This window comes from Epinephelus lanceolatus, chromosome 16 (genome assembly GCF_041903045.1).
Source record: "Epinephelus lanceolatus isolate andai-2023 chromosome 16, ASM4190304v1, whole genome shotgun sequence".
Taxonomy (NCBI): Eukaryota; Metazoa; Chordata; class Actinopteri; order Perciformes; family Serranidae; genus Epinephelus; species Epinephelus lanceolatus.
Window position 1 is genome coordinate 27554821 of NC_135749.1, and position 24896 is coordinate 27579716.

The 24896-nt window shown below is 42.9% G+C and overlaps 1 protein-coding gene across 2 annotated transcripts in view; it reads right to left on the reverse strand.

Moving 5' to 3' along the window:
* Positions 1–1839: 1839 nt before the first annotated feature.
* Positions 1840–24896, reverse strand: part of nedd9 (neural precursor cell expressed, developmentally down-regulated 9) — a 41772-nt gene continuing 18715 nt past the window's right edge. For both annotated transcript variants that reach the window (XM_078175740.1, XM_033636154.2), the window contains exons 2-7: positions 21916–22326; positions 8562–8660; positions 6981–7106; positions 4344–5519; positions 3844–3933; positions 1840–2816 (exon numbers count right to left, since the gene is read on the reverse strand). In XM_078175740.1, coding sequence (XP_078031866.1) covers positions 2280–2816; positions 3844–3933; positions 4344–5519; positions 6981–7106; positions 8562–8660; positions 21916–22320 — 2433 coding nt within the window. In that variant the 5' untranslated portion in view covers positions 22321–22326 and the 3' untranslated portion in view covers positions 1840–2279. The remainder of the gene's footprint in view (positions 2817–3843; positions 3934–4343; positions 5520–6980; positions 7107–8561; positions 8661–21915; positions 22327–24896) is intronic.

Below are 24896 nucleotides of genomic sequence, written 5' to 3' on the forward strand. Positions count from 1 at the left end.
GCTGGACTACTACACTTGTATAAAAAACCCTAAACCCTGCAATGATATATTATTTTCAGATTTAATAACTGCAGAGTCATGCTTAACTCTTCATGTAAACTCCAGTGGTGGAAGTATATTTACTAAAGTACTGTACAGTTTTGAAGTATGTACACTTGAGTATTAAGCAGTTTATGCAACTTTATACTATATTCCACCACATCTCAAGGGCAAATATTTTAATTGGTTTACTCCATCACGTATATCTGGTAGTTATACTTTTCAACAATGAGATTGTACACAGAAATCTTTAACATTAAAAATATCTAGCCAACAGTGGGCTATATAAGCTAGCTGAAATCGCAAACTTCTACGAGCTATAACATCAAAATGCAGCTTACATTTTAAAGGCATAGTTTTTATTTTTTGAAGTGGGGTTGTTGTATGAGGTACTTATCTATAGTCAGCGTATCACATACAGAAGATGTTTGGAGAAATAGGCAGGAGTCCGAAACGGACTCCACCTAAAAACACTGATATCAGTTTTAGTGTATACTGTACTGTACTGAGAGTCTTTTCACTTCTTTAACTTTTCGTTTCAATGGGGAAGCCATTAACGGCCTCAGTTCCCCATCGATGCTCTCATTAAAGCCACCAGACTCCATTGACAAAAACAGTAACTCCACTGAACATGGAGCTGCTGGTCTACCCCTGCCTTGGTCAGTTAGTTAGTTTGTGTTATTGTGTGACTCTGGTGAATCTGAACTAACCCTTTGAAACACCAAAGTCACACAACACAAATGAACTAAGTGAGTGAGACAGTAGTAGACCAGCAGCTCCTGTGTTCAGCATGTTAAATCATTGTTTTTCTCAATGGAGTCTGGCTTTGAAGAGAGCAATACAAGGACTTAATTTTTAACACATAAGGAATAATGTAAAAAATACAGTTTTAAATATAACACAGATATATAGCACAGACAGAAGCCATTCTGCTGCCCTCTTCCTCTTCTTCTGTACTTTCATTTCAGTAGAATTTTGAATGCAGGACTTTTACTGGTAACAGAGTATTTCCACAGAGTGGTATTGCCACCTTTTACTGAAGAAACAGATGTCAGTACTCAAAAGCTCAGGAAAACTAAACATACAGGATATGTTTGAGAGCTGATGTTAGTTCTCAACTAGTTGTTTGACAGAAATAAACTGTCCACATGACGGCTTATTAAATTAAGCACCTCATGAGGACCTGATGAAGACCATGAGATGTTGTTGAAAGCTGAGGAGAGACTAAATGTACAAACTTTATGTGCAAGTCATGCTTGATGTTGACACGACAGCTGCACAATCTCTATGTGATGACTGAGATAAAGGTCTGGGGAAAAAACCTAGTAAGTAGACCTTGAATGTTGTCAAACTACCATTTCCACTTTCTTGCTTGAATATAAAACTTGTGTGATTTGTTTTCCCAGAGCTTTTGGCTGCATCTCAATCATGAGTCTGGCAAAAACCTAGTACGTTTATATGATTTTCAGTTTCAGTGTCTCTGACTGTGTGTCTACCCTGACATTAATACATTTCTGAGGGGAAATATTAGATTTCAGCATGAAAAGTATCTATTTATAGAAATTAATTTGGTATTTCCTTGTGGATTTAATATCAGTTCTGGCCTTTAAAACCCCAATTTGCTGGAATCTTGAATCATAAAAGGCCTGCTCTGATCTTGTCCAACAGCCAAGCAAAGTTTCAAATGTTAAGCATTAAAGTTACACTTTCTATCTTAATCATCATTATTCTGCCCTCTTCCTCCTCTCTCGGGAATTCTAACAGCTCTGTGATGTCAGAGAGATTAAAGGACACAGTCACATGGTTAAGAACAATCCTTTACTTTGTGGAGAGCTCCACACACACACAAACATACAGTATACATCAACATTAACATGAATTACAAGATTTACTGTCACACCCAGCAGTAAGACACATCAACGACACTCTATGGGCAAAACTGAAAAACACAGGACATCTCATAAGGTGCTTCATAATACGCGACGGGAATGTTATGAAAAACGTCTACATACAGTAATCCTACAGAGACACCAGTACTGCATCTACATATATATATATATATATATTTATACCATAATATAAAACAATCTACACAAAAATAGAGCAAATATTTACAGACCGGAGACTATTTACAACAAAACTTAAAGATGAAGAGCAATATATATATAGATATATATCATGTAAATATATATATTTATGCTAGATTAATGTACACATGGAGTCTGTCTACTTGTTGAAAATCACAAATTGGCCATTTGCAGCAGCTGTTCTTTGAACTGCTGAGCGTGATGTGAGAGGTCAGTGACTCTGTCCACCATCTCCTGGATGGCTGCTGTGTTCGGGTAGTTAAGGGCGGCTGTTTTAGTCGCAGCCACCACCGTCTTTAACAAGTCACACAACACATTACTGGAGTTCATCACCCTGTTGGCCACCTCGGGCGCCGAGGCCTGCCTGGACAGAGTGTCTCCGATGAAGACCAGTTTGTGAGCACTGAGGATGACGAACTTGCTGTGCGCCACGAAGATGCGAGGAGGCTGCCCGGTGCTGACGCAGCCGAAGAAGGCGTCCACGGCACTGAGCAGCGTCACGAAGTGCTGCTCGCACTGCTCGGAGTAGAAGCCGAGCAGCTGGCGGTCCCGGGCGCACACGTGGGTGGAGGGGGACAGGGCAGAGGATGAGTCTGAGGGAGAGGCCGAGTGTTGGTGTGAGATCCACTGTGTGACGTCGTTCTCCACTGGTTTGATCACTTCCTGCTCCAGCTTCTTGAACTGATTGATCTGTGAAGGGCGACAGATTCAGATTATTGTCGGAGCTTGTTTGTTAACATGTACAGCAGTGGAGGAAGTACTTGGCCCTTATACTTAGTTAAAAAGTAACAATACTACAATGTAAAATTATTCGTAACCACAGGTTCGCAGTGAGATGAGTTTAAACATGCAACTACTTGCAACACGCTGTTCTACAACGTTCTAAAAACCTGTCCGTTCACACCAATGCAACTAGATGAGACGGTGTATCATCTCTATGCAACAACTCTCTGTACTTCTGTTCTGATCATCAGCTTTTCAGGCTTATTTTGTGGCTGAATATAATTTGTTCAAGTATGAATGAGGATAGTGATAGTGAGATACTGGCTACAGCTGCATTTGTAGTAGTGATGAAACAGCGACAAACATAAAACGAGCATCAGATGGACTGTATTCATAATAAATACGCCACAATAATATTAAAAACCAGCTAATCAGTCAGTGACAATGTGTGTGTGTCAAGGGGTGTAAGCACATACAGCAAGCAGCAGCAAGCAACCCGCCGTCCAACACCAGCACACTGTGAGGATGGAAACAGGGCACCTGCTGCAGCAAGCGAACACACCGTCTGCGGCCATTTTGACTTGACCAGCAGACTTCACTAAAAGCTCATCGGCTGTTGAAACAGGTGACGTGCTTTACATTCTAAAACCAGCCGGCGGCGGTTTGACCAGCTGAGTTGCACGTGACACCATCAGAGAATCTGAAGGGGCTCAATAAAGCAGATGCCGATCAGTTAAATAAAGCCAGATGTCCCCATACCGATCTCTGAGATTGGATCGGGGCATCCCCAGTTATTTCCTATGTGTACAACTATGCGATGCCATCTGGCTGCAAAGAAACGGTTCCAAATGTTCGACTCCCTGTTCGTCTCACAAAGCCTCTGAACCCACGAGACCCTAAATGTCAACAGCTGTGTAAATCTGATCATATTGAATACATAAATATTTATGACTGATAGTGGAGAATCCAGGGCAACAATGTCAGAAAGCCTCACCTGTTCCTGTCCCAGCTGGACTTGACTCTGCTTAATAATATTTTCTTTGTCCAAGAGCTCTTTCTGCTGACGTTCAAAGTCTTCTTTGCCCTGTGGAGAAAGATGAGTGGATGAGAAGAGGCATTCAAAGGTGCTCACTCACACAACCAGGTTTGGACCTTCTGATATGTCCTATATGAGTTAGACTCAGTAGGTCAGTGGACATAAAGAAATTGAACAAACAAAAAAACAAAACAGGAGGATTGAGTGTCGCAGGACGTTTCCTATACTAAACATTAATTTACTGGATATGAAACTGACATGACTGTAACACAGAAACAAGATAGGCCATATATTAAAGCTGCCATGTGCAGTGGTAGGACTAAAAAGACATTCTGGTTGACAGAAATGCCCCAAATTGTCCAGATCAAAGCAACACTACTGCACAAAGTATTCACATTCACAAAATACTTTAAACTAAACCTTTTTTATCTTTGACTTTTCTCGCTCTGAGGATTTACCTGCAGGTGTACGTAATCGTAGTCCTCCATCCAGCTCTTCACACACTTCTCGCTGTTGTTCATGTTGTCTTTGTCTTGGCTGGAGGGCACAGGGAAGGGCTTGGTCTGTCCGCCGTAGTTGTCGTTATCAGAGGAGGGGGAGGTGAGAGGGTGGATCATGTTCTCATCAGGTGTGCTCCCGACAGAAAAAGACCCATCCATGTGCGTCCGCCTGAACAGCAGCTCAGCACTGTTGCTTATCGTGGAGACCAGCTGCTTGGCGTCATCGGGAACAGTCCTTGAGACCATGACAAAGCGGTCCAGGTCGTCGCTCTTGTTGTGGTGCTTGCCAGAAGACGCCAAGGCATTCAGAGCCCAGCTGCAGTTCTCCAGGACCTGGTAGATCTGCAGGAGGATCTGCTGCGAGTCCTCCAGGCGTCCCAGCTGCCGTCTCAGCTTACTGTGCAGGCTGGAGTCTGACAGAGCTGTGGCATTCGCTGCAGCGCCTCTACCAAACACAACAAAGTCTCCCAGAGCAGCCCGGACCCTGTCCAGCACTGTGCGGACATCGTTAGCGTGGCGCTCCATAAAGGGAAAAGTCCTCCAGTGCGGGGAAGCTGCCATTGAATGCAAAGCCCCGACTGAGGCCTCTACACCCTGCTGCAGGCGGTATAACCTCTGCAGAGCTGCGTCCACATCCAGAGCGAGGCGGTTCTCAGAGCTGGAGCCTGTGGAGGACGAGGAGGTGGACATGCTGCTGCGCGTGCTGCCAGTGCTGGAGAATGACAGACGGTTCACGCCATCCGTCACGTCTGCTACCGCGCGAGCATCCTGGGCGGGGATGTCGTAGATGCCTTTGCTCCCGTCTCTATCGGCGGGCGAGGTTCTGTGCTGGGAGGGCTGCATGCCCCGGGGGATGTCATACACGTCCCTCTGAGACCCTGCCCCTGAGTGAAGGGCGGGTGGAGGTACATCGTAAATACCTTCGTTGCCGTTGGTATTTGGGTGTTGGTGATGGCCTGGAGTCTCCACACTGGGGGGGAAGTCATAATGCGACTGGGCGCTCTGTGTGGGTTTGGTGAGGACAGGTGGAGGTACATCATAGATCCCTTCCTGTTTGTGTTTGAGAGGCTGCGGGAAGTCGTAGTTTCCCTCCTGGAGGGCGGGGTTGGTCCTGCAGGGAGGCACCGAGTAGACCTGCAGGAGAGGACAATCATTAGTGCAAATTCACCACCATGCAGCACAGTTACTGTCTTTGTGTTTGTTATTTATTACACAGGTAAGAGAAGAGACCCAGTTTTGGTTCTTAAACCTTCAGACCCAGACTCAGATGAGGAATCTGTTGTGCATCAAAATCTGCAACTAGCAGACGTGTCAGAATGCAAGTGTAGTTAGCATCTTTTATTTATGTTGTTTGTTAGCTTGTAACTGGCAGTGGCTTCTACAGTGTTAGTAGTTGTGAAACATGATAATATCTGCCACCGTGGGGTTTTTGGTAGATAGTGGAGAGAAGCTGCAGGGTCCAGTTTACATCCATAAACTGCACACTCTACCATTTTAACTGTCAAAACTTTCACTATGCTAATGCTAACTCTGCTCTCTGTACTGACAAGTCCGCCCTGCACTGGAGGTTTCAGGTTTAGTCTGACTTATTTGGACGTCTAGAGGCTCATTTTTAGTTTGGAAGCTTCACTTTTAGTCCGACTTTGAAATGAGGCTTCACTCTATGTAATGATGTCTCATTTCATCCAGTCTCTCTGCTCTCTTTTGTCATGCACATGCATACTTGTAGGAAGCCAATTAGAGATGTGGTTAAGCGAACACATGCGTAAGAAATTTGCATTCTCCAGGAGAAATCCATGTTTCTTCACTCCCTCAGTCCACTTAGGAAAACCAGTTTACATGACATTTAGAAGAAGTCGACACACTGAATGTCAGCGGGTTTTCTCTGGATACAGTTTGCACAGCAGCGCTGCAGTTAGAGATTGAGGAAGTGGAAGACCATCTGGCATATGAAGATACATTTGAAACCTCAACTTTTCTGCCTTTGATTCCTTCCTCTAATGCAGAATACAACAAAGCTTCAACCTCCCACTAACTTGACCGAGCAGAGTTTGACGTACATGGCACAGAGCATGATGGGAGCGCAGTGGGGGTGAATAAAACGGTGGCCTGTAAGTGATTTCCATCAGCCTTGAAATGCACTCTTTTACAGCTAGACAGGCCGGCCCAAAACTGTAATTAGGAGCGACGCAAATAACAGGTCCCGGCATATTTCAGGTTATTACAAACAAACTGATGGCTCTGTGCCTGGTCGGGTCTGGAAGTTTGCTGAAATCTTAGAGGGTCTGGAAAGAGAAGAGTTATGTCCTTGACTTTTTTTTGAGTTCAGACACAGAACTACTCATGGAGTTTATGGTTAAACTCTCCTGGCAGGCAAAGCTTTCATTTAGCGCCGCCGCAAGAATGTCTTAAATATGACATTTGACGTATTATTCATTTATTGCAGACAATTAAGAGAAATACGAGGAGCTGTATCAATAAATACCTTAAGCTGCTACCACTTCCTTAATTCAAACTTTATTTGACTGAAATAAACAGAGTGTCTGACTGATCATTGTGGTGGAAGATGTACCAGTTAGTGAAATGTTCTCTTACCCCTTGTGAAGAAGGAGGTATGTCATAAACGCCTTGTGTCCTGGGGTCCATTTGAGATGGAGGAACATCGTAAACTCCCTGGTTTCTGGCACCGGGGAACATCTGACCAGGTGGAATATCATACACCTGAATCATGACATAAAAAAAATAAGGGTAAACTTATAGTTTGGGTTCTTTTTATTAGACTGGGCTAAATTGCAGCCTTTTATTTTGTAGAGGCTCCACTTCTTGTTTTGCTTTTAATAATTCAACATGGCATAAAACTGCAGGGTTTATCGGTTGAGGACAAGATGACGGGACAAAACTATAACTGTCAAAGATCCTTTCTGAGAAAACAAGGTCACTGCAGAGAACAGGATGTGTGGCACATTAAATATATAACAGAGTTAAGATCAAAGAAACAGTGATCTCGTTCTGACCAACACTGTATTTATCTAAAAACTACTCATGCTGTGTTGGGCGCTGACATTTTGGAATAAATGATTTGTTGTTTTTTAAATGCTTAACCGTAGTGGATTACAGCAAAGGGTACACACGTGACATTTTACAAATGTTTTATCAACAAAACTCTGACTGATTTGATCCAAAACACAGCACAAAAACCATTTAAGCTCCAGCCCCCCCGCGACCCTCAAGAGGATAAGCGGTTATGGAAAATGAATGAATGAATGAATGAATGAATGAATGGATGTATTTTATGGGCAGTTTGGTACTTTTCATGCTAATTTTTAACTTGGATGTTGTATTTTTGACTTTATTATTATCATTTTTTTTAAATAATTTTCTTTCTTCTTAAAAATGTGTATGTACAATAATGAATTTCACCCAGATATCTCTTAAAGGGACAGTTCAACCCAAATTAATAATACATGTTTTCCCTCTTACCTGTAGTGCCATTTATCAGTCTAGATTGTTTTGGTGTGAGCTGCTGAGCGTTGCAGATATCGGCTGTAGAGATGTCTGACTTCTCTACAATATAATGAAACTGGATAGCACTTGGCTTGCGCAGAAGGAAGAGTGCATCTACTGCTAGCTCACCTAGCACCACTGAGCTAGCTAATGTTACAGCCCAGCTGAAGGGGATGCCATTAGTGTTTACATCTGGCGCTGTCACGAGCCTCTTGTCCATGAGTAGATGCACTCTTCCTTCTGCACAGTGATACAGTTAGCGGGTGTAGTTCAGTAGAAAGAAAATAGTTCCTACATGAAATTGCTCACAACAACGTTTGTGGATTATCTTGCGTAACTGGGTCATGATTTCTGATTGCTGCTGAATTTTTTGGAGCACCACAAGCCGAGTGACATCTAGTTCTGTTATATTGGAGAGAAGGAAAACATCTGTATGGCCGATATCTCCAACAATTGACAACTCACACCAAAACAATCTAGATTAATTAATAGTACTACAGGTAAGAGAAAAAAAATATGTATTTTTGATTTTGGGGTGAACTGTTCCTTTAAATACCTTTAGTAATCCATCAGGGAGTACACTGGTGATTACATTATCAGTCTTACTTTAAACTTTATTATTAGACTTTTAGGTCAGCAGAAGAGGTCACACTGGTAAACTGAGACACGTACCCCCTGTGATCTGCTGGGTGGGACATCATAGAGGTCCTGCTGGTTGTGCTGACCCGGGCTGAAGGTGTAGGCCTGTCCCACTCTGGTTGGGGTCACCACCTGTCCGATCACAACAGGGGAGAGAGGGAGACACAGACATTAAGAGCCGCTGTCTTAAAAAACGACATGTGGGACCACAAACACAATCCTCCTGCCACCCTGCTCTCAGACTCCTGTACATCTGTCCTCGTTCTGCTTTGGTTTGCCTATTTTCATTCCCCGTCCTCGAATGACCCAGGGACAGTAAGTGATTACAGTCAACGCAGATATCCTCAACATCCTCCCTGTTACAGGTCCTACGTGAAGCACCCAGGAAACTAAATGATAAACAGAAACCTGGAACTGAAGAGCCAAAGTAAGGCAAAACAACCTTTAATGGGGCTGTAAATAAAAACAATATTCATTTTGGATTCTTTTTGTTTGTATTTTACTTTTTTGTCCATAAAATGTTAGAATAAAAAAATGCCCATTACAAGTTTTCAGAGCCTTTAAAATGTCTTGTTTTATCTGACCAACGGTGCAAAAGTCCAAAATCGTAAATTTACAATGATAGAAAACAGAGTAAAGCAGCAAAACCTGACACAATATTAAAAGTAAAACTGTGAATACAGAGCTAAAAAATGATGGGCTTGGGCTCTAGAGGGAAAACAATTCTGCAATAAAACCACAAACATAAAACTAATGTGGTTCAGTTGAGTGATAAAATGAGCAAAAGTAAAACTGCAGCAGCACTTTGTGAAAACCGAAAGGAATTTAAACTCAGGACTTCATCTAAATCTGAATAGTTTTATGATTACATGAATATATGAGAAGGAGTTTTATTGTTGCACTGGCTGGACTGTGAGTTTTTAAACCTGGTGAGGTAATCACCGGGTCACTGATGAACAACCCTGGCATCTTGTGCTGTGGGATTTAACACACCTTTAAAATATTTTACACTGTGGCACAGACAGGCTACAGAATAATGGTGCGATTACTGCTTGGAAAACAAAACAAAACACAAAACTGCTCGTGACATTTTTGCCCCAGTTAAATATTTTCACTGCATTTTTCCTCCTCTTTTCCCGTCATTGCTAATCAGTCCCTCCACACCTCCTAATCCCAGTGTTTCCATCCCCCTCCCCCAGCGCCGTCGTCTCTCCTAAAAACAGACCTCCTTGCTGCGTCAGACAGACACAGGAATGCTGGGAATGTCCTTCCCTGAGCCCAGTGCTCTTCTTCTGCCCCCGCGCACCACGATCGCCACACTTGGTTCATTAATGGGGCTTGAAAATAGGAGCCATACGCACGGCTTCCTGGCAGAGGGGAAAGTCCCCAGGGAGGTATAAGACTTAAGTCTTGGTATCCAGTCATGACTCGCCGTACAGCCGAGTTAATATCCTAATACCATCTCTCGTACATTTATCTGAGCAGCGGGAGCCTTCGCCTCAGCCAGCTCAGAATGGGATTAATGTTTGTGAGGAAGCAGCAGAGATGAAGAGGAGGAGGAGGAGGAGGGTGGAGGGTTTGTAAAAGAGATTTATGAAAAAAGGTAACAGCGGTGGAAAGTGAGAGGAACGGAAAATGAGCGTACGTCGCCTAGTATGGAAAGGAATGCCATTCATCTGAGCCCGGTGTCTGACTAACAGTAGTCCATATGGTTCTCATAAGTCTGATACTGAACAAGCCCTGCGGTGATTTAAGGTGTTCATTGTTGGCATTCCTGTCCGAGCATACATCATCCCAACAGGGCCTGTGGGGTCAGAGCTGAAATGTACACCGTGGGCTTTAAAGCGCGTCTGAAATAAACCAGTGGAGGAATAAATAGCCTTGTTGCTTTTGGCTCTTCTCACGCACTGTCGCTCGCACACTTCAGGCTGTTTAAACTGGAAAAAAAGATGTTTTATCCACTTTACAGTGTGTACAGTACAGTGATGGAAACCACTTTAATGTCATGTGTTGATGGATGTAGCATCTGACTGTACGGCACTATGAAAATGTCTGCTATTGAGGAATACTGGGGAAAAGAAAGTCAAAGAAAGTCAGGAAAAGATTCAATGTGAATGGCTTTTCTGGTTACTTCTATTATTGTTGTCTTACTTCAGTTTGAAGGATAATCATACTATGTTGCCATGGAGTCAGTTAACGGCAGAAGCTTGAGCCCTGTTTTTTTAAAGCAAATGTTTACACTTTGGCAAATTGTCACGATGATAAGTAAGCCGAATTAGATATTATCAGTTCCTGTTTGCAGTGCACCCATGGGCGTACAGATGACAATCACTGGATTACTTTGATACTGAAGAAAACCTAAAAATGTGGATATTCTCAGACAAGTTCTATATTTAAAAGGAGTGTGTGGAGTATTTTTGGGAAGAGTAAGTCCCACAGAATATAAAATTATGTGTATCATGTCTGTGTGTTCAGATTTGACTGAGTTAAGACTCAGAGGAGTGCAAATTTTGGCACAAATCTGGGCAGTCTGGCCAAAATGTAACATTTTTAGAGGTACTAAGTACTTCTACAGTACAGTCTGTTTTATTAGCAAGGCTACAGAGCTGAATTTTACACATTTATTTTCATTACCACAAAATAAAGATGTGTTTTATAATGTACAAAAAGGCTGTTAAACACCCACACAGAGCAGACAGAAAACTAGCTTCTCACTAAGTAACACCAAAGCAAAGTCTGGTAAAAGGTCACTGTAGCCCGGCTGCTGTCCCTGCGGGTTGAGCCTGTGCCCTGATGATAAGCGGGGATGTCTGGACTCAGCTGTCACACACAGATGGCAGCAAGGTGCCTGTCAAAGACCTTGGTGACCTTTTCCACAGGTACATGTCATTGCTTTGAGTAGCATTCGTCCCATCAGAGGCTCCTCTCAGCCGCAGCCAGATGCACACTGCTCATTTATTTCCCATCTCCGCCCTCTGTTTACCCAGCAGGCTGGTGCTCTGAGGCCGCCCGGCGCTGCTATAATTGTTGGTGGGTAAATATTTACCGCGTCCAATGAGGTTGGCGCTTGCACAGTGGTGGTGGCGGCAGTGGTGGCAGCCCTTTTCAGAGAGCGATGACATCATGAAGAGCTGGGGCGACTGAGCAAACATTTGTTCCCACTCAGGTGATAGGCATTTAGGATTCCTTCATGGAGGAGGCAGAGCACACTAAAGAGGGATCAGGTTCAAACTAGTGCCCTGAGGAGCCAAATAGATGACTTGTTAAAGCGCCTACGCGCTCTGGTGAGTGACTCATGGCTCTTTCAGCAATGCCGTGTTTACTTAGCATCCTGGCAGGCTCAGGTTTTGGCAGGTAGGACTTTTTAGCTTTACTTCAGAGTCATTTGAGAGGTGTCATCATAACGTCAACAGTTACCTCATCAGTTTGTTATATGCTCTCTTAGGTTTTAGATGGGCAACATTGAGTGTGTGCTTCAGGGCTGAGCAATAACAATATTGTTTGTCAAACTTTCAGCAGTCACATTGTGATGATATGAATCTATTTTCATGCTGTGAAGTGAAACACACCACTCTAGATGCACTGGCTTTTGAAATACTTATATTGGTTAATAAAGTGACAAAACACATTTCTGATCTGCTGCTACATGAACCATCCAGTATTCTCAGCTTGGACTGTTTTGCTTTGGTAGACTTTAATATAGAGAAATGATGCACACCAAGAGTTGTAGTGAGGTGCTGATCAGTGGCAGTAGCCTTTAAAGTAGAAATCAAGTGTCACACTCTGGCTTTATACGCATTTCTCTTTAATTCAGATGACGTTTTGGCTGTCAGTCATGATTGTTGACCGTGGAGAAGGCCTGAGGGCCAAAGCATCATCTCAATAACAAAAAGCATATGGAGCCAGAGTGTGCAACTCTTCTTTTCTGCTTTCAACTTTTATCTTTTCAAATTAACAAGAGGTACATTTTTAAAATCTAATAATGTCTGCTGTGCCAAGTTCCTGATATTATTATGGCTGGCCGCTGCTGCCACTAAATTTAGTCAAGTCATTCATATCTTGCACTGTAACTTCTAAGTCTCTGGTAAAATCGGTTTTTCTCAATTTGAGCTCACTTTTATTTTATTCTACTATTTTTAAACCCTAGCCTCTAAAGTTTCCTTTATAACTTAATGCCTTTTGTTGTCTTATGTAAAGCACTCAAAACAATACAAGTACGAGTTCATAGCTTTGGGCACAAGCTGACACTGAGAGGTTTAATAAAATGTGACCTTTGGCGTGACATGGTTCATCTCTGCACGTTTTCCTGTAAGTGAGTTAAGACACTTTGTGTGTGGCACGAGTGAACAGGAAATCATCATTTCACATCTTTTCATCGGTTACATACACACGCGCACAACCACTTCCTCCCTGCTAACGTGCCCGCTGACACAAATCAACAACCCTAACGAGACTTTTCACTAAAGGGCGGTTTATAAAGGACAGTTACAACAATGACATTGGCGTCAAAGTGGCACTTCACTCAATATCATCCATCCATCTTATTCACACCTCCTCATCACCCCTCTTGTGCTCTTATCCATCCGCGTGTGGGTTCACCCAAGGGCACCAGTCTGACGGTGCTATCACTCATACATTAGGTAAGAGTGGTGTTTTGTATATGACTGCATCTCCTAAATGTAGGGTGTGTTCCTGCTCTGTAGTAACCTGCCCTTTTCTGCTTTGCTGAATCACAGCATTAAGATGTCTCGCGCAGTGTTGCGGGCCAGACCTCCTCAATAATGTTCCCTTCAGCCACTCGGAGCTACAGCAGCTTATTAAAGTGCCAAACTAATTAATGCAGGTAATTACCTCGTGAATCCTGCGAGGCTTTCAGCCGTCTCTCTGTCCAACACGTCCAAGTGGATAAACCCAAACAGACAGCGGGCTTAATGAGGAGTATTAAAAAAAGAACACACTGGTTTTTAGCACTAATAAGGATCATCGTTCATCCTCTCTGATCAAAGCAGCTTCTTAATCCGGCAGCATGATTACCTGAATAGAAGTACTGTTTGAAGATGTGTCTGACGTTTGTGTTTACTTTCCAAGAAAACTATACCACGAGACAGTCCTAAGAAAAAAAAAAGGATGATGTGAAATGAGAAAAGACTTTAATGTCTCGTTAGCATAAATCTTAAAGGGAACAAGAGTCTACAGCCATGCTAATACTTCGAACTAAATGCTAATGGCTGTATGCTAACATGCTCATCATCTTAGTTTAGCATGTTAGCATGCTTATTAGCAGCTTAGTTTGCATAAACCAAAGTATTGGTAAAATAGGAACAAGACTTAAGAGTCTCCAGCTAAGCTATGACTTTGAGCTGAATGCTAATGTTTGCTAACATGTGCACAAAGACAAAGCTAACATGCTGATATTTAAGAGCTTTGTGTTACCTTGTTCAGCATCTTAGTTTAGCAAGTAAGCATCTCTTTAGTTTTGCAAGCATGTAGCCATAAACCAAAGCATTGGTATTGGATCACCAAAGTTAGCGCAATTCATCCTCAGGGGAACATGAATGTCTGAACAAGATTTTATGGCAATCCATCAAATAGCTGTCGAGACATTTCACTCAAAAGTACAAATGGCAGTCTCATATTGGTGCTAAGGGAAAAGACAGAGGATAACCAAAGTCAGTAGGATTCATTCTCTGGGGAACATGAATGTCTGTGGAACATTTCATTGCAATCCATCCAATAGTTGTTGAGATATTTCAGTCTGTATTGAAGTGGTCGACCACTAAGTGACAGGCTGACAGTGCGACTATAGAGCCTCTGTTGTGGCTAAAAAGGCCACAAAAATTCACTCGCTTCTGCTTTTAAATCTGACTGTTTCCTGATTTCCCTTGTCTACTATGGTGTGAAACTGAATCTCTTTCAGCTTGGGACATTTCGTTGGATAAAAAAGGCAATTTGAATGTCAACTTGAGCTTTGGTACTTGCCATCCATACAGCTATAACCTCACTTTCAGCAAAGCTCCTACTTCTGCAACTTTATCACATACTCTGCTTTAAAACTTTCAAGGGGAGAAAGTCCTCTCAGTATGCACACACCGCAGAGCAGATTACTTTTGGTACAACTGATTTATGACCTCGCCCCCCCTCTGGTCAAACCTCATCGGCCAGCGATTCATCACAACTGCGACAATGGCAAGCAGACAGACATCTCAAGGAGCTGGCTTGCTCCAGGAAGAAATAACTTACTTATCTGGTGCTGAGATTGTCATACGTGTGATTAGGTCGAGAAAATATGTCCCTGGCAAACAAACAAGCCATTCATTCCACATAACCTGGTTACTACCAACAAGGGACGTTTATCAAGGTGGATGGCACACCCTTTGCAGCCCATAAATGGCTATCAGAGCACTTCCTTGAGTTGTGTGGGAGTTTATTAATCCTTTTGTTGCACCCCTACCTCTTTATGGCACCAATGAGCAGATTGGATCTACGGGTATGACACAGTAAGTGGAGGAAATGCCCATACAAGGAGCAGACCTCATGAGGTCAGGAAGTGAGGAATGAAAAGGCAGTCTGGAAGGAGTAGATAAGAAGCTTGGCTGAGATCTTTGAACTCTGAACCCAACCCATCTTTGAACAGCGTGACCTCAGCGCCTGAGTCAGAGGAAATGCTGAGGAGAAACTGACGGCGTGAGGAAGAAAGAGGAAATCAAGAGCAGCAGACTGAGATGAAAAACGGGCCTCTGAGAGCAGAATGATAAAAGGCGATACAAGGCAGACAGTTGTATTTATCGATGAAGCCAGAAGAAAGTAATCAATTAACTAAACTCCATAACTGCCTTAAAGACATAAAAAATTGGATGAGCACCAATTTCCTGATGTTAAATTCAGACAAAACTGAAGTTATTGTTCTTGGCCCCAAACAACTCAGAGACTCTTTATCTGATGACATAGTTTCTCTAGATGGCATTGCTCTGGCCTCTAGCACTACCGTAAGAAACCTCGGAGTAATATTTGATCAAGATTTGTCTTTTAATTCTCATTTAAAGCAAACCTCACGGACTGCATTTTTTCATCTGCGTAATATTGCGAAAATTAGGCCTATCCTGACCCGAAAAGATGCAGAAAAATTGGTCCACGCTTTTGTTACCTCAAGGCTGGATTACTGTAACTCTCTATTATCAGGTAGCTCTAGTAAGTCCTTAAAAACTCTCCAGCTAATTCAGAATGCAGCAGCATGTGTACTAACAGGAACTAAGAAACGAGATCATATTTCTCCTGTTTTAGCTTCTCTGCACTGGCTCCCTGTAAAATCCAGAATTGAATTTAAAATCCTACTGTTAACTTATAAAGCTCTAAATGGTCAAGCTCCGTCATATCTTAGAGAGCTCATAGTGCCATATTATCCCACCAGAACACTGCGCTCTGAGAACGCAGGGTTACTCGTGGTCCCTAAAGTCCCCAAAAGCAGATCAGGAGCCAGAGCCTTCAGCTATCAGGCTCCTCTCCTGTGGAATCATCTTCCTGTTACGGTCCGGGAGGCAGACACCGTCTCCACATTTAAGACTAGACTTAAGACTTTCCTCTTTGATAAAGCTTATAGTTAGGGCTGGCTCAGGCTTGCCCTGTACCAGCCCCTAGTTAGGCTGACTTAGGCCTAGTCTGCCGGAGGACCCCCTATAATACACCGGGCTCCCTCTCTCTCCCTCTCTCTCTCTCTCTCTCTCTCTCTCTCTCTCTCTCTCTCTCTCTCTCTCTCTCTCTCACTCTCATCCTATTACTGCATCTTGCTAACTCGGCCATTCTGGATGTCACTAACTCGGCTTCTTCTCCGGAGCCTTTGTGCTCCACTGTCTCTCAGAATAACTCATACCGCAGCGGTGCCTGGACAGTGTGACGTGTGTGGTTGTGCTGCTGCCGTGGTCCTGCCAGATGCCTCCTGCTGCTGCTGCCATCATTAGTCATTAGTCATACTTCTACTGTTATTATACACATATGACTATTGTCACACAAGTATACTGTCTGATACTAATACATACTTTCAACATATTGTACCACAGTAGCCAGAACTATAACTATAATATTATTACTTTCATTAATGTTGTTGTAAGCTACTGTCATTACCTGCATCTCTCTCTCTCTCTCTCTCTCTCTCTCTCTCTGTCTCATTGTGTCATATGGATTACTGTTAATTTATTATGCTGATCTGTTCTGTACGACATCTATTGCACGTCTGTCCGTCCTGGAAGAGGGATCCCTCCTCAGTTGCTCTTCCTGAGGTTTCTACCGTTTTTTTTTTCCCCGTTAAAGGGGTTTTTTTTTGGGGAGTTTTTCCTTATCCGCTGTGAGGGTCTTAAGGACAGAGGGATGTCGTATGCTGTAAAGCCCTGTGAGGCAAATTGTGATTTGTGATATTGGGCTTTATAAATAAAATTGAATTGAATTGAAATTGAAGGCTTCTCCATGTGAGGAGGCTCTTTGTGTGGCCGAGAGCTTCAGGCATCTGTCCCACATGGTCCCCAGCTCTGTAGCCTTGGGGGGGGGAGCAACTGAGTAGTTCACCCTCCCAGGAGGGTCACCCAAGGACAAGGCTGCAGCATCAAACCAAACAGCTAGAGAGACAGTGAGTGCCAAAACCTCAGTGTGCCTTTTATACACCAGAGCCCCACACCACATGAAAAGAAAACAACCAGTCGCCAATCTGGATTTGCACTGCAGGGTTGGCATGCAAACTCAAGGAGAGGGCATGCATGCATGACTCTACACACACATGGTGAAGGACATGCAGGAACCGCTCTCTGCTGGAGGCTTTAGAGTAACATGAGAGGGGATTATCAGTCTAGGAAGCCCGCATCAGTCTTTATAATCATCTGGGAAGCAAGTGAGTGTCACTTGACAACAAGAAAATGGCTGTTTTCCCTTCAGCTCCGTCAGCTATTAGCACATTTACACCACATGCAGCGTGAGTCAGTGCTCTGCAGCCTGTCATCAATACTGCTGCTTAGAGACAAGCGGTAGTAAACAACACTGAGTTTGGTGTTTTGAAGAGCAAAGGTCAGGGTTTGGATTTCACATCAACAAAAATGATCTCCACAAATACTATGAGGCTGTATTACTCAGAGTTTCAAAGTGGACGGATCCACTTTAAAGGGATACTTCTAACGTTACTACAGGTTTATATCATGGCCATCAGTTTGAGTCATTTCAACTTTGAGCATTCTTGTTTTGTCCATCAGTTTGGGGAGATGAATAGCTCTAAATACTGAGAACTCAGCCGCTGTTGCTATAAAGAAGAGAAACGAATTGCAAATGCTATGTTGTTGTAGTGTGGAACAAAACACCACACCGAAGTTTGGTTGAGAGTATACACAGATTAAAAATAGTATACTGTGATTTTGGTTTTTAAAAACCAAACTTTTGAAGAGATAAATTTGCCTTTATGTGTTAAAAAAATTGAGTCATCAAACATTTATGAGTTAAAAGTGAAATGTTTGATTGTGAAAAGAACCACCCTGAGTAAGGCAAGACAGCCAAAAACACTGGGGAACTAAAGCCTGGTGTACTGTGGAAGACTTGTGTGTAATATTTATTGTATATTAACTCAGACTCATCGCTCTCAAAGAAAGAAAAGGCTGTTAATTAACCCAGAATTGAACTAAAACAGGTTAATGTATCATCAGTTGTTAGCTTGTGCTCACTGTTAGCTGTGAATGCTAATGGTTACAGTCAGTCTCCTGTGTTTTTAAGAAGGCATCTGACCCCCCCCCCCCCCCCCCCCCCCCAAGAGCTAAATTAATGCCCCATATATCTTTTGTACAGATGATTCAACCAGTTTCATGTCCCTCCAAGCCTTGGCAGGCAAAATTAACTTGCAAAAAAGGGGACTTTTCAAACCTTGAATGCTCAAAATAACTCCTTCAGCTTCCACTCTATAAACCTTTCACTACAGATATTGCTTTTTGGCTTTAACGGGACTGACTGTGGCCACAGAGACTGATGGTGCTCCTGTCCAACAGTCAGATACGTCACTGGAAAACAACAGAGCCTTGTCTGGACTCCTGCGATACACTGACACAGTCAAAATCTTTCTATTTAATAGACAGGAACAACCGCCGAAAATTGCAGCACTTTGATAACCACAGATTGGAGGGAAAGTTAAACGTCCAAGATTTAATTTAATCTCTCCAATAACATGATTACAGCACAATGCGCACTCTCATTAGAAGCACATTTAATTTTCCATGTTATGACCAAAGCTTTTTTAATACCATTCCTCGTGTAGACTAAGCCTTGAGGCCTGTTAGTGGTAAAGAAAGGTGTTGGTTGACAGTGCGCAGGTTGATTGACAGGTCTCTCCTCTCAGCCGCTGGCTCTGACTGACTTTATCACACAGTCAATCACACAAAGTCCTCTAAGCCTGTGGCGCCTGCTGCCTATTTACCTACTGAAAATGCACACCGTGGCTCATTTCTATGATGGCTGAAGCTGATTTGTTAAAAGAAATCCCCTTGGGATTTCAAAAGCTCATCCAGCATATAATTACTATCCGTCTCCTGGAGGGATGATCTGGTCTAAGGTGCTAAAACTAGTTAAGCGGTTGAATAAACAGGGAAATTCTTCCCTCCTGTTTAAGCACACCTGCAAATGACTTCAGTTTGTAATGAAGGATCTCTGTGATCACTCTTGTTTAACTGGAGCATTTCACAAACTAAGACTACATAACTGTTGAAGACAAATGGCCATGAATGACAACCACAGGACAAGGTAATAGCAGTATCTTTAATCTTGCTAACATTAGCTACATAACTGACTGGCCTTTGTTAGCTAGTGACATACAGTAGTTTTTGGTACCATAAACGATAAAGTGACCAGTCCATAGATGTAAAATAATACCTGGATAACGGATGCCAATATGGTGGCTGTTCAGCCCTTTGGAGTTGCTCATTTGGCACATACAACAAAATGTTTCTAGCTCCCGGGTTTACTTCCACAACAACTGGCCCTGCCCATGAGTTCCTGCTTGGCTCATAGACATTTTTAAATTATTTTTCTCAGCTCCAGGAAAATTTTACAAATGTAAAAATGTAAACCCTACATGGATCAATATTTCACAATAGAAAGAGTCATAATTGACCTCTTTTTTTTTTTGTTGAGAAAATGCTTTTTGGGGCTGCGGTGGATTTTTTCGCTGCAATACCACAAGTGGCTAGTGGGAAAATTGGAATCAAAGATGAGTCGTGTTTGAAGGGGCTTGAACTAGGCCCACACGAAGTGTGTTGGGCTTTGGCGCCAACTTTCGTTGGGGCCAGACTGTGGAATTACTAATAAGTCCTGAGTCTGTCAAGTGATACCTGGGTCTAAAAAGGCTTTTTCCAATAGACTTGGGAAAGAGACATCTGTAAATAAGTAGATATATTTTCTTGAGCGTCACAACCGCTGTGAAATGGCTCGTTCTACTAAAAGGGTTTAATCCATTCAGTCGGATAATTCTTGAGCTGCAAGATTAAATCATTTTATCCCAATTGGAATTAGCAGAGAGCTAAAGCGGACGTAGCCGGCTCCGCCAGTGGAAGTCTGTATTGCGCTTGCTTTATGGGCCCACAGATGCGGAACCAGCAGCGATCATTCAGGTAAATTTATACCGCAATATAGAGCTTTTTTTTTTATACACTACTGAGCAACTTTCATAGAAATGAACAGGGTTCCGTCTCAGATCCAGGTCTCTTAATACATCACAGGTCTTGGACTAGTCACATATAGCTATTGTTAGCTTATATTTACTAAAGTTAGCAAGTAATATCAAGCTGCTTTTAGCTAATGTTAACCAACATATCAGCTAACATTACCCACTGTAAACAAAAGAAGTGGCCAGTTGCTTATGGAAGCTAATTTTAGCCTGCATTTGTGAGCTCACATTTACTAACATCCAGTTGCATTTTGGTAATGTCTGCCAACATATCAGCTAACATGAAACGACAAGTCGCATTGTTAGCCTACACATCACCTAACATCACCAGGTAATGTTAGCTGATGTGTTAGCTAATGTAAGCTAACACTACCTAGCATCCAGTTGCTTGTGTGTGACAGGTGATATCACACAGATGTAAGGTTGAAACAGCAAAAAGGGAAGTGTGTTGCAATCATTAAGGATGCGATTTTACTGCTTATGAATTGAACTTTTTGACAGTAAAAGGGAAGTCCTGTTATTTCTTCTTTCAAAGTTTTATCAGTCTTGGTAAAAACCAGCTAAATCAGCTTTACCCATTCTGGTTCTGTGTAGGATGACAGGCTATATTTTTTAGGACAGCTGGAGATATATGCTTTAAATGATATACCATCCATCCAGTAAAACAACAAACATAAACAATGGACACACTTCATGGGGGACTGTAGGGTATATATAGCGATACTGTAAAGAACTGTGCCAGGTGTAATGGGTTTGCCAGCCACAATGTGTACAGCATTTAAATACAGAAAAAAAACTGCTTTCAGGCAGCTGGGCTCCACCAAAATCCAAAAAACAGTTCTGTGCTGTTTGCTTTTCCACAAGTTCCCATATTCACTGCCCTTCTGTGGCTTAGACTGGCTCTGCTGCACACAGTGTGCCAATATACAAGAAAAGCCAAATGGGAGCCCTGCACAAAAACACTACCCTGCTCTGTGGTAAGCACCAGGCCCGGCACACCCTGTCCAGATTTCACATCGCAGACCCACAATCTCTCCGGCCTTTCTGTTTTCTGTGTGTGCAGTTACACTGATGAGAGTCGTGGCAGACTGGCAGGATAACAGATCACAGTGTAAATGCATAAATGCCATGTCCTATCACATCTAATACCAGTGAACGCCAGTGAAGGCCACACCCACCAGAGTTTATGTTTAAATCCACTCTGATCCCAAAGTAATGTCAGCGAAGACACAAGTCTCACCCATGTCTTCAGTTTCTGTTTATCTATACATTCATCCTACTGCTCTATCTGATAAATCACGTTTTAGTTGATTAATTGTCATTTATTAAACAAAAAACGCCAAATTCTCTGGTTCCTTTCTTTGAAATGAGAGTTATTTGCTGCTTTCTTTCTGTTTTATATCATTGTAAATTGAGTATTTTTAGGTTATGGACTGTTTTGTAAGATGTGAAAGTGGGCTGAGCTACATCTTATTGACTAAACCAGGGATGGAGGATGATGTGCCATAGTGAACCAAAAGTCCACAGGTGTTTTCACTGATGATTTCCCACCCTCTGCTTGAAGTAACACTAATCAGTGCAATCAGCTGATCCATGGTGCATGATTGGATCGAATGATTATTAAAAAAACTAATTGACAGATTCACTGATAGTGAAAATAGTCATTAGCTTTAGCTCTAGGGAAATGTGGCTCTCTTCCTGTCTCACCTTGCTCGGGGTGTTATCAGCAGCTAGCGTACTCCTTGGTGGGACTTGGTAGACATCTTGTCCAGGAGGAACCTGGTAGATGCTCTGTTGACTCTGCTGCTGTGGACTCTGGAGGGACGGAGGCACCTGGTAAATCCCCTGAGCCCCCGCTGAGCCGGCCTTCTGCTGATAGCTCTGAGGGGAGGACTGGGCAGCAGAGGCAGCCGGGGACTGGGCCTCAAACATGGGTCCGATCAGCAGCTTCAGACGGTTGCCAGGGGCGATGCCTTGGCGGCCGTGCAGAGAGCAGAGCCACCAGCCCTCCAGGCCTCCTGTGTTCTGCTCAATGACAGTCAGGATGTCCCCTTTGCGGAAGGCCAGCTCCTCAGGGGACTCCGGCATGTTGTCGTACAACGCCTTGGCCATCAGGTTCTGCAGAGAGAGAGAGAGCAGAAATTCTTTAGACGAAGATCTTTGCCTTGTTTTAACACACAAAAAGCTTCCAGCATGTGAAAGGAATAGTTTGACATTTACGGAAATCATCTTATTTGCCTTCTTGCTGAGAGTTAGATGAGAAAGTCAATACCAGTCTCATTCGTTAACTTTGAATAGCAAACTATAGTCAGCAGCTGGTTAGCTTAGCTTAGCACAGAGACTGGAAACAGGGGGGAACAGCTAGCCTGGTGCTAAAGCTGATCACTAATCAAAATGTTAAAGGGCCTGTGTGAGTGAATGAAATCACTCTGATTGGCTCATCTGATGTAATATAATGTGTTAATCAGTAATCAGTATTTAGGCGTACTGGTAGGTTGATTCTGTTACTTTTACACAGAGCCAGGCTAACTGTTTACCCCACTTTCCAGTCTTTAAGCTAAGCTAATCTTCTGCTGATTGTAGTTTCATTTTTACCATATAGACATGTTAGTGGTATGAATCTCCACACTAAAATGCCAAATTATCCTTTATAACACCAGAGTTTATCATCATTTACGATACATTTATGGCAGTTTTGATGAATGACACGTTGGTGAAATTCCCTCTGCACTTCAAATTACCATGTAAGATCCCATTAAGCCTCCCAGCTCCACACCAGATGTCTTTCAAACCAATCTGAACTTGATGGGATTTTCTCAGCTTGTGCTCTGCTTCAGGGCACAGTTATCTGAAGGGCCAGTGAGGGGTGAGGGATAATGACTCAAAACCACAGATTTTGGAGATAGGCAAACCCCCAAAGTGTGCCACTTCTATGTCTACGAGAGGCATTTAAAGAATAATTGCCCCACTAAATGCATCAGTCTTTTTCCTTTAGCCTTTATTCACCCATGGAAGGAGTTAACTGAGTATGAACACTCCTTTTTAACTGCTTCACACAATAACAAACTTTAACCCCTGAGAGCTGCCCAGCACAACAACAGTCCTGTACTTTATGCTTTGTAAGCTCCATAAATACAATTAGGGATTAAGCGCCTTGCTCAAGGGCACCTTAACGTCAGATACTAAGAGGGAGGAGTAGGTTTGTTGTGTTGTTTTCCCAGTGAACAACCCTGCTTCATTTATTTTTGCAGCACCACTACCCAGTCTGATGGGCCTTGTAAAGTAAGACATCTTTTGTTCGCCCAGTTATTGCTTCTGCTTTAGTAATAAAATGGCTAAAAAATATCTTGTAATGAAAATGAAACTACAGAGGACAGAGGAGTTGAAACCACACTGCTGCTGGCCTTCGACCTCCATAAACTCTCATCTTGCAGCTTGGATTAAACTCACTTGTATCAGTTGAAATGAGCTGAGGATAAAATCTAATCCTTAATCAGACTACAAGCTACACGCACATTTGCATCAAAAAGAAATGTTTATACAGAGTGAGGATAACCAGAAAAAAAAGATAACAAGAAACAGTGACTTTAACTGTTCAAGCCTCCAAATACAGCTTCTCAAGGGAAACGTGTCACTCAGTTTCACTTATCTTTCTAGTATGTTTTTTTTTAAGTCTGTGCCATTAACGCCTCACCCTTTACTAGCTCAGTGTGGGAATCAGGAAGCCCACTTTGAGGCTTTCATGAACCCTCTTTGGCCTTCCTCTTTCCGACCCGGTCTGATTTAGTCAGTTCCCATGTGAAACTCTCTCTGCTACTAACATCGTTATCTCTCACTGCGGGCCTGGCCTCCCTGGCTATTGTCTAAGTGCATTGTCGGGGCCATTAGCCAGCAACACCTGTCGCACAATTACACCCTCACAATCACCACCAAGAAGTTCAGACCCCGTGAGGTTGACATCGCCTGATGGGAGCAGACCTGGATGTCCATGCTCATTGCAGTAATTTGATCAAGGCTGGCAGAGGCATCCAGGAGGAAACAAGATGCTGATTACTGTGATTACAACTGCAGCCCCAATTAGAGTATGAATATATATTTGTTCTGAGGAATGACAGACAAGTTTAAAGCTGCTTACTGTGCTGACATTTGGCCTGATGCAAGAACATTTTGGTTTTCTTATCCTACACTGCTCACTCTCTCCAAATCAGATTCATTAAAGTCTCTTAGATGCAAAAACACAGCTGCAAATTGCTTGTTTCAGCTTCATGAATTTTCCCTTTGCACGTTTGAGAGATTTTATCATAAGCATATTCAAAGACCCTAAAATTGCCATTGCCCTCTAGAACATTTTTGACTGGTTACGTATGTTGGATTATGGGTTAATTCTGCGACTCTTCAGTTTACTGCACTAGGCACCAAGTGGGTCTGGTGGGAGGTAGCTAGTGGCGCCACTCATTCAGCGATTACTGCTAGTAACCATGCCCCGACCCAACAGCGTTACTGTGGAAACATGCCCACCCTCTGATTGTCCCCCAGGTCACCCCGGTAAGTAAGCAGCTCAGTTCTGAGCTGCAACCCACCTTCAGCATTGTTCACTATGTTATCAATGTTAGCTCTGTTAGCACCGTAAGCCACTGGTGTAGTGGTAGCTGATGAGGTGGGTGTACCTGTGGTTAGATGGGTAGGTT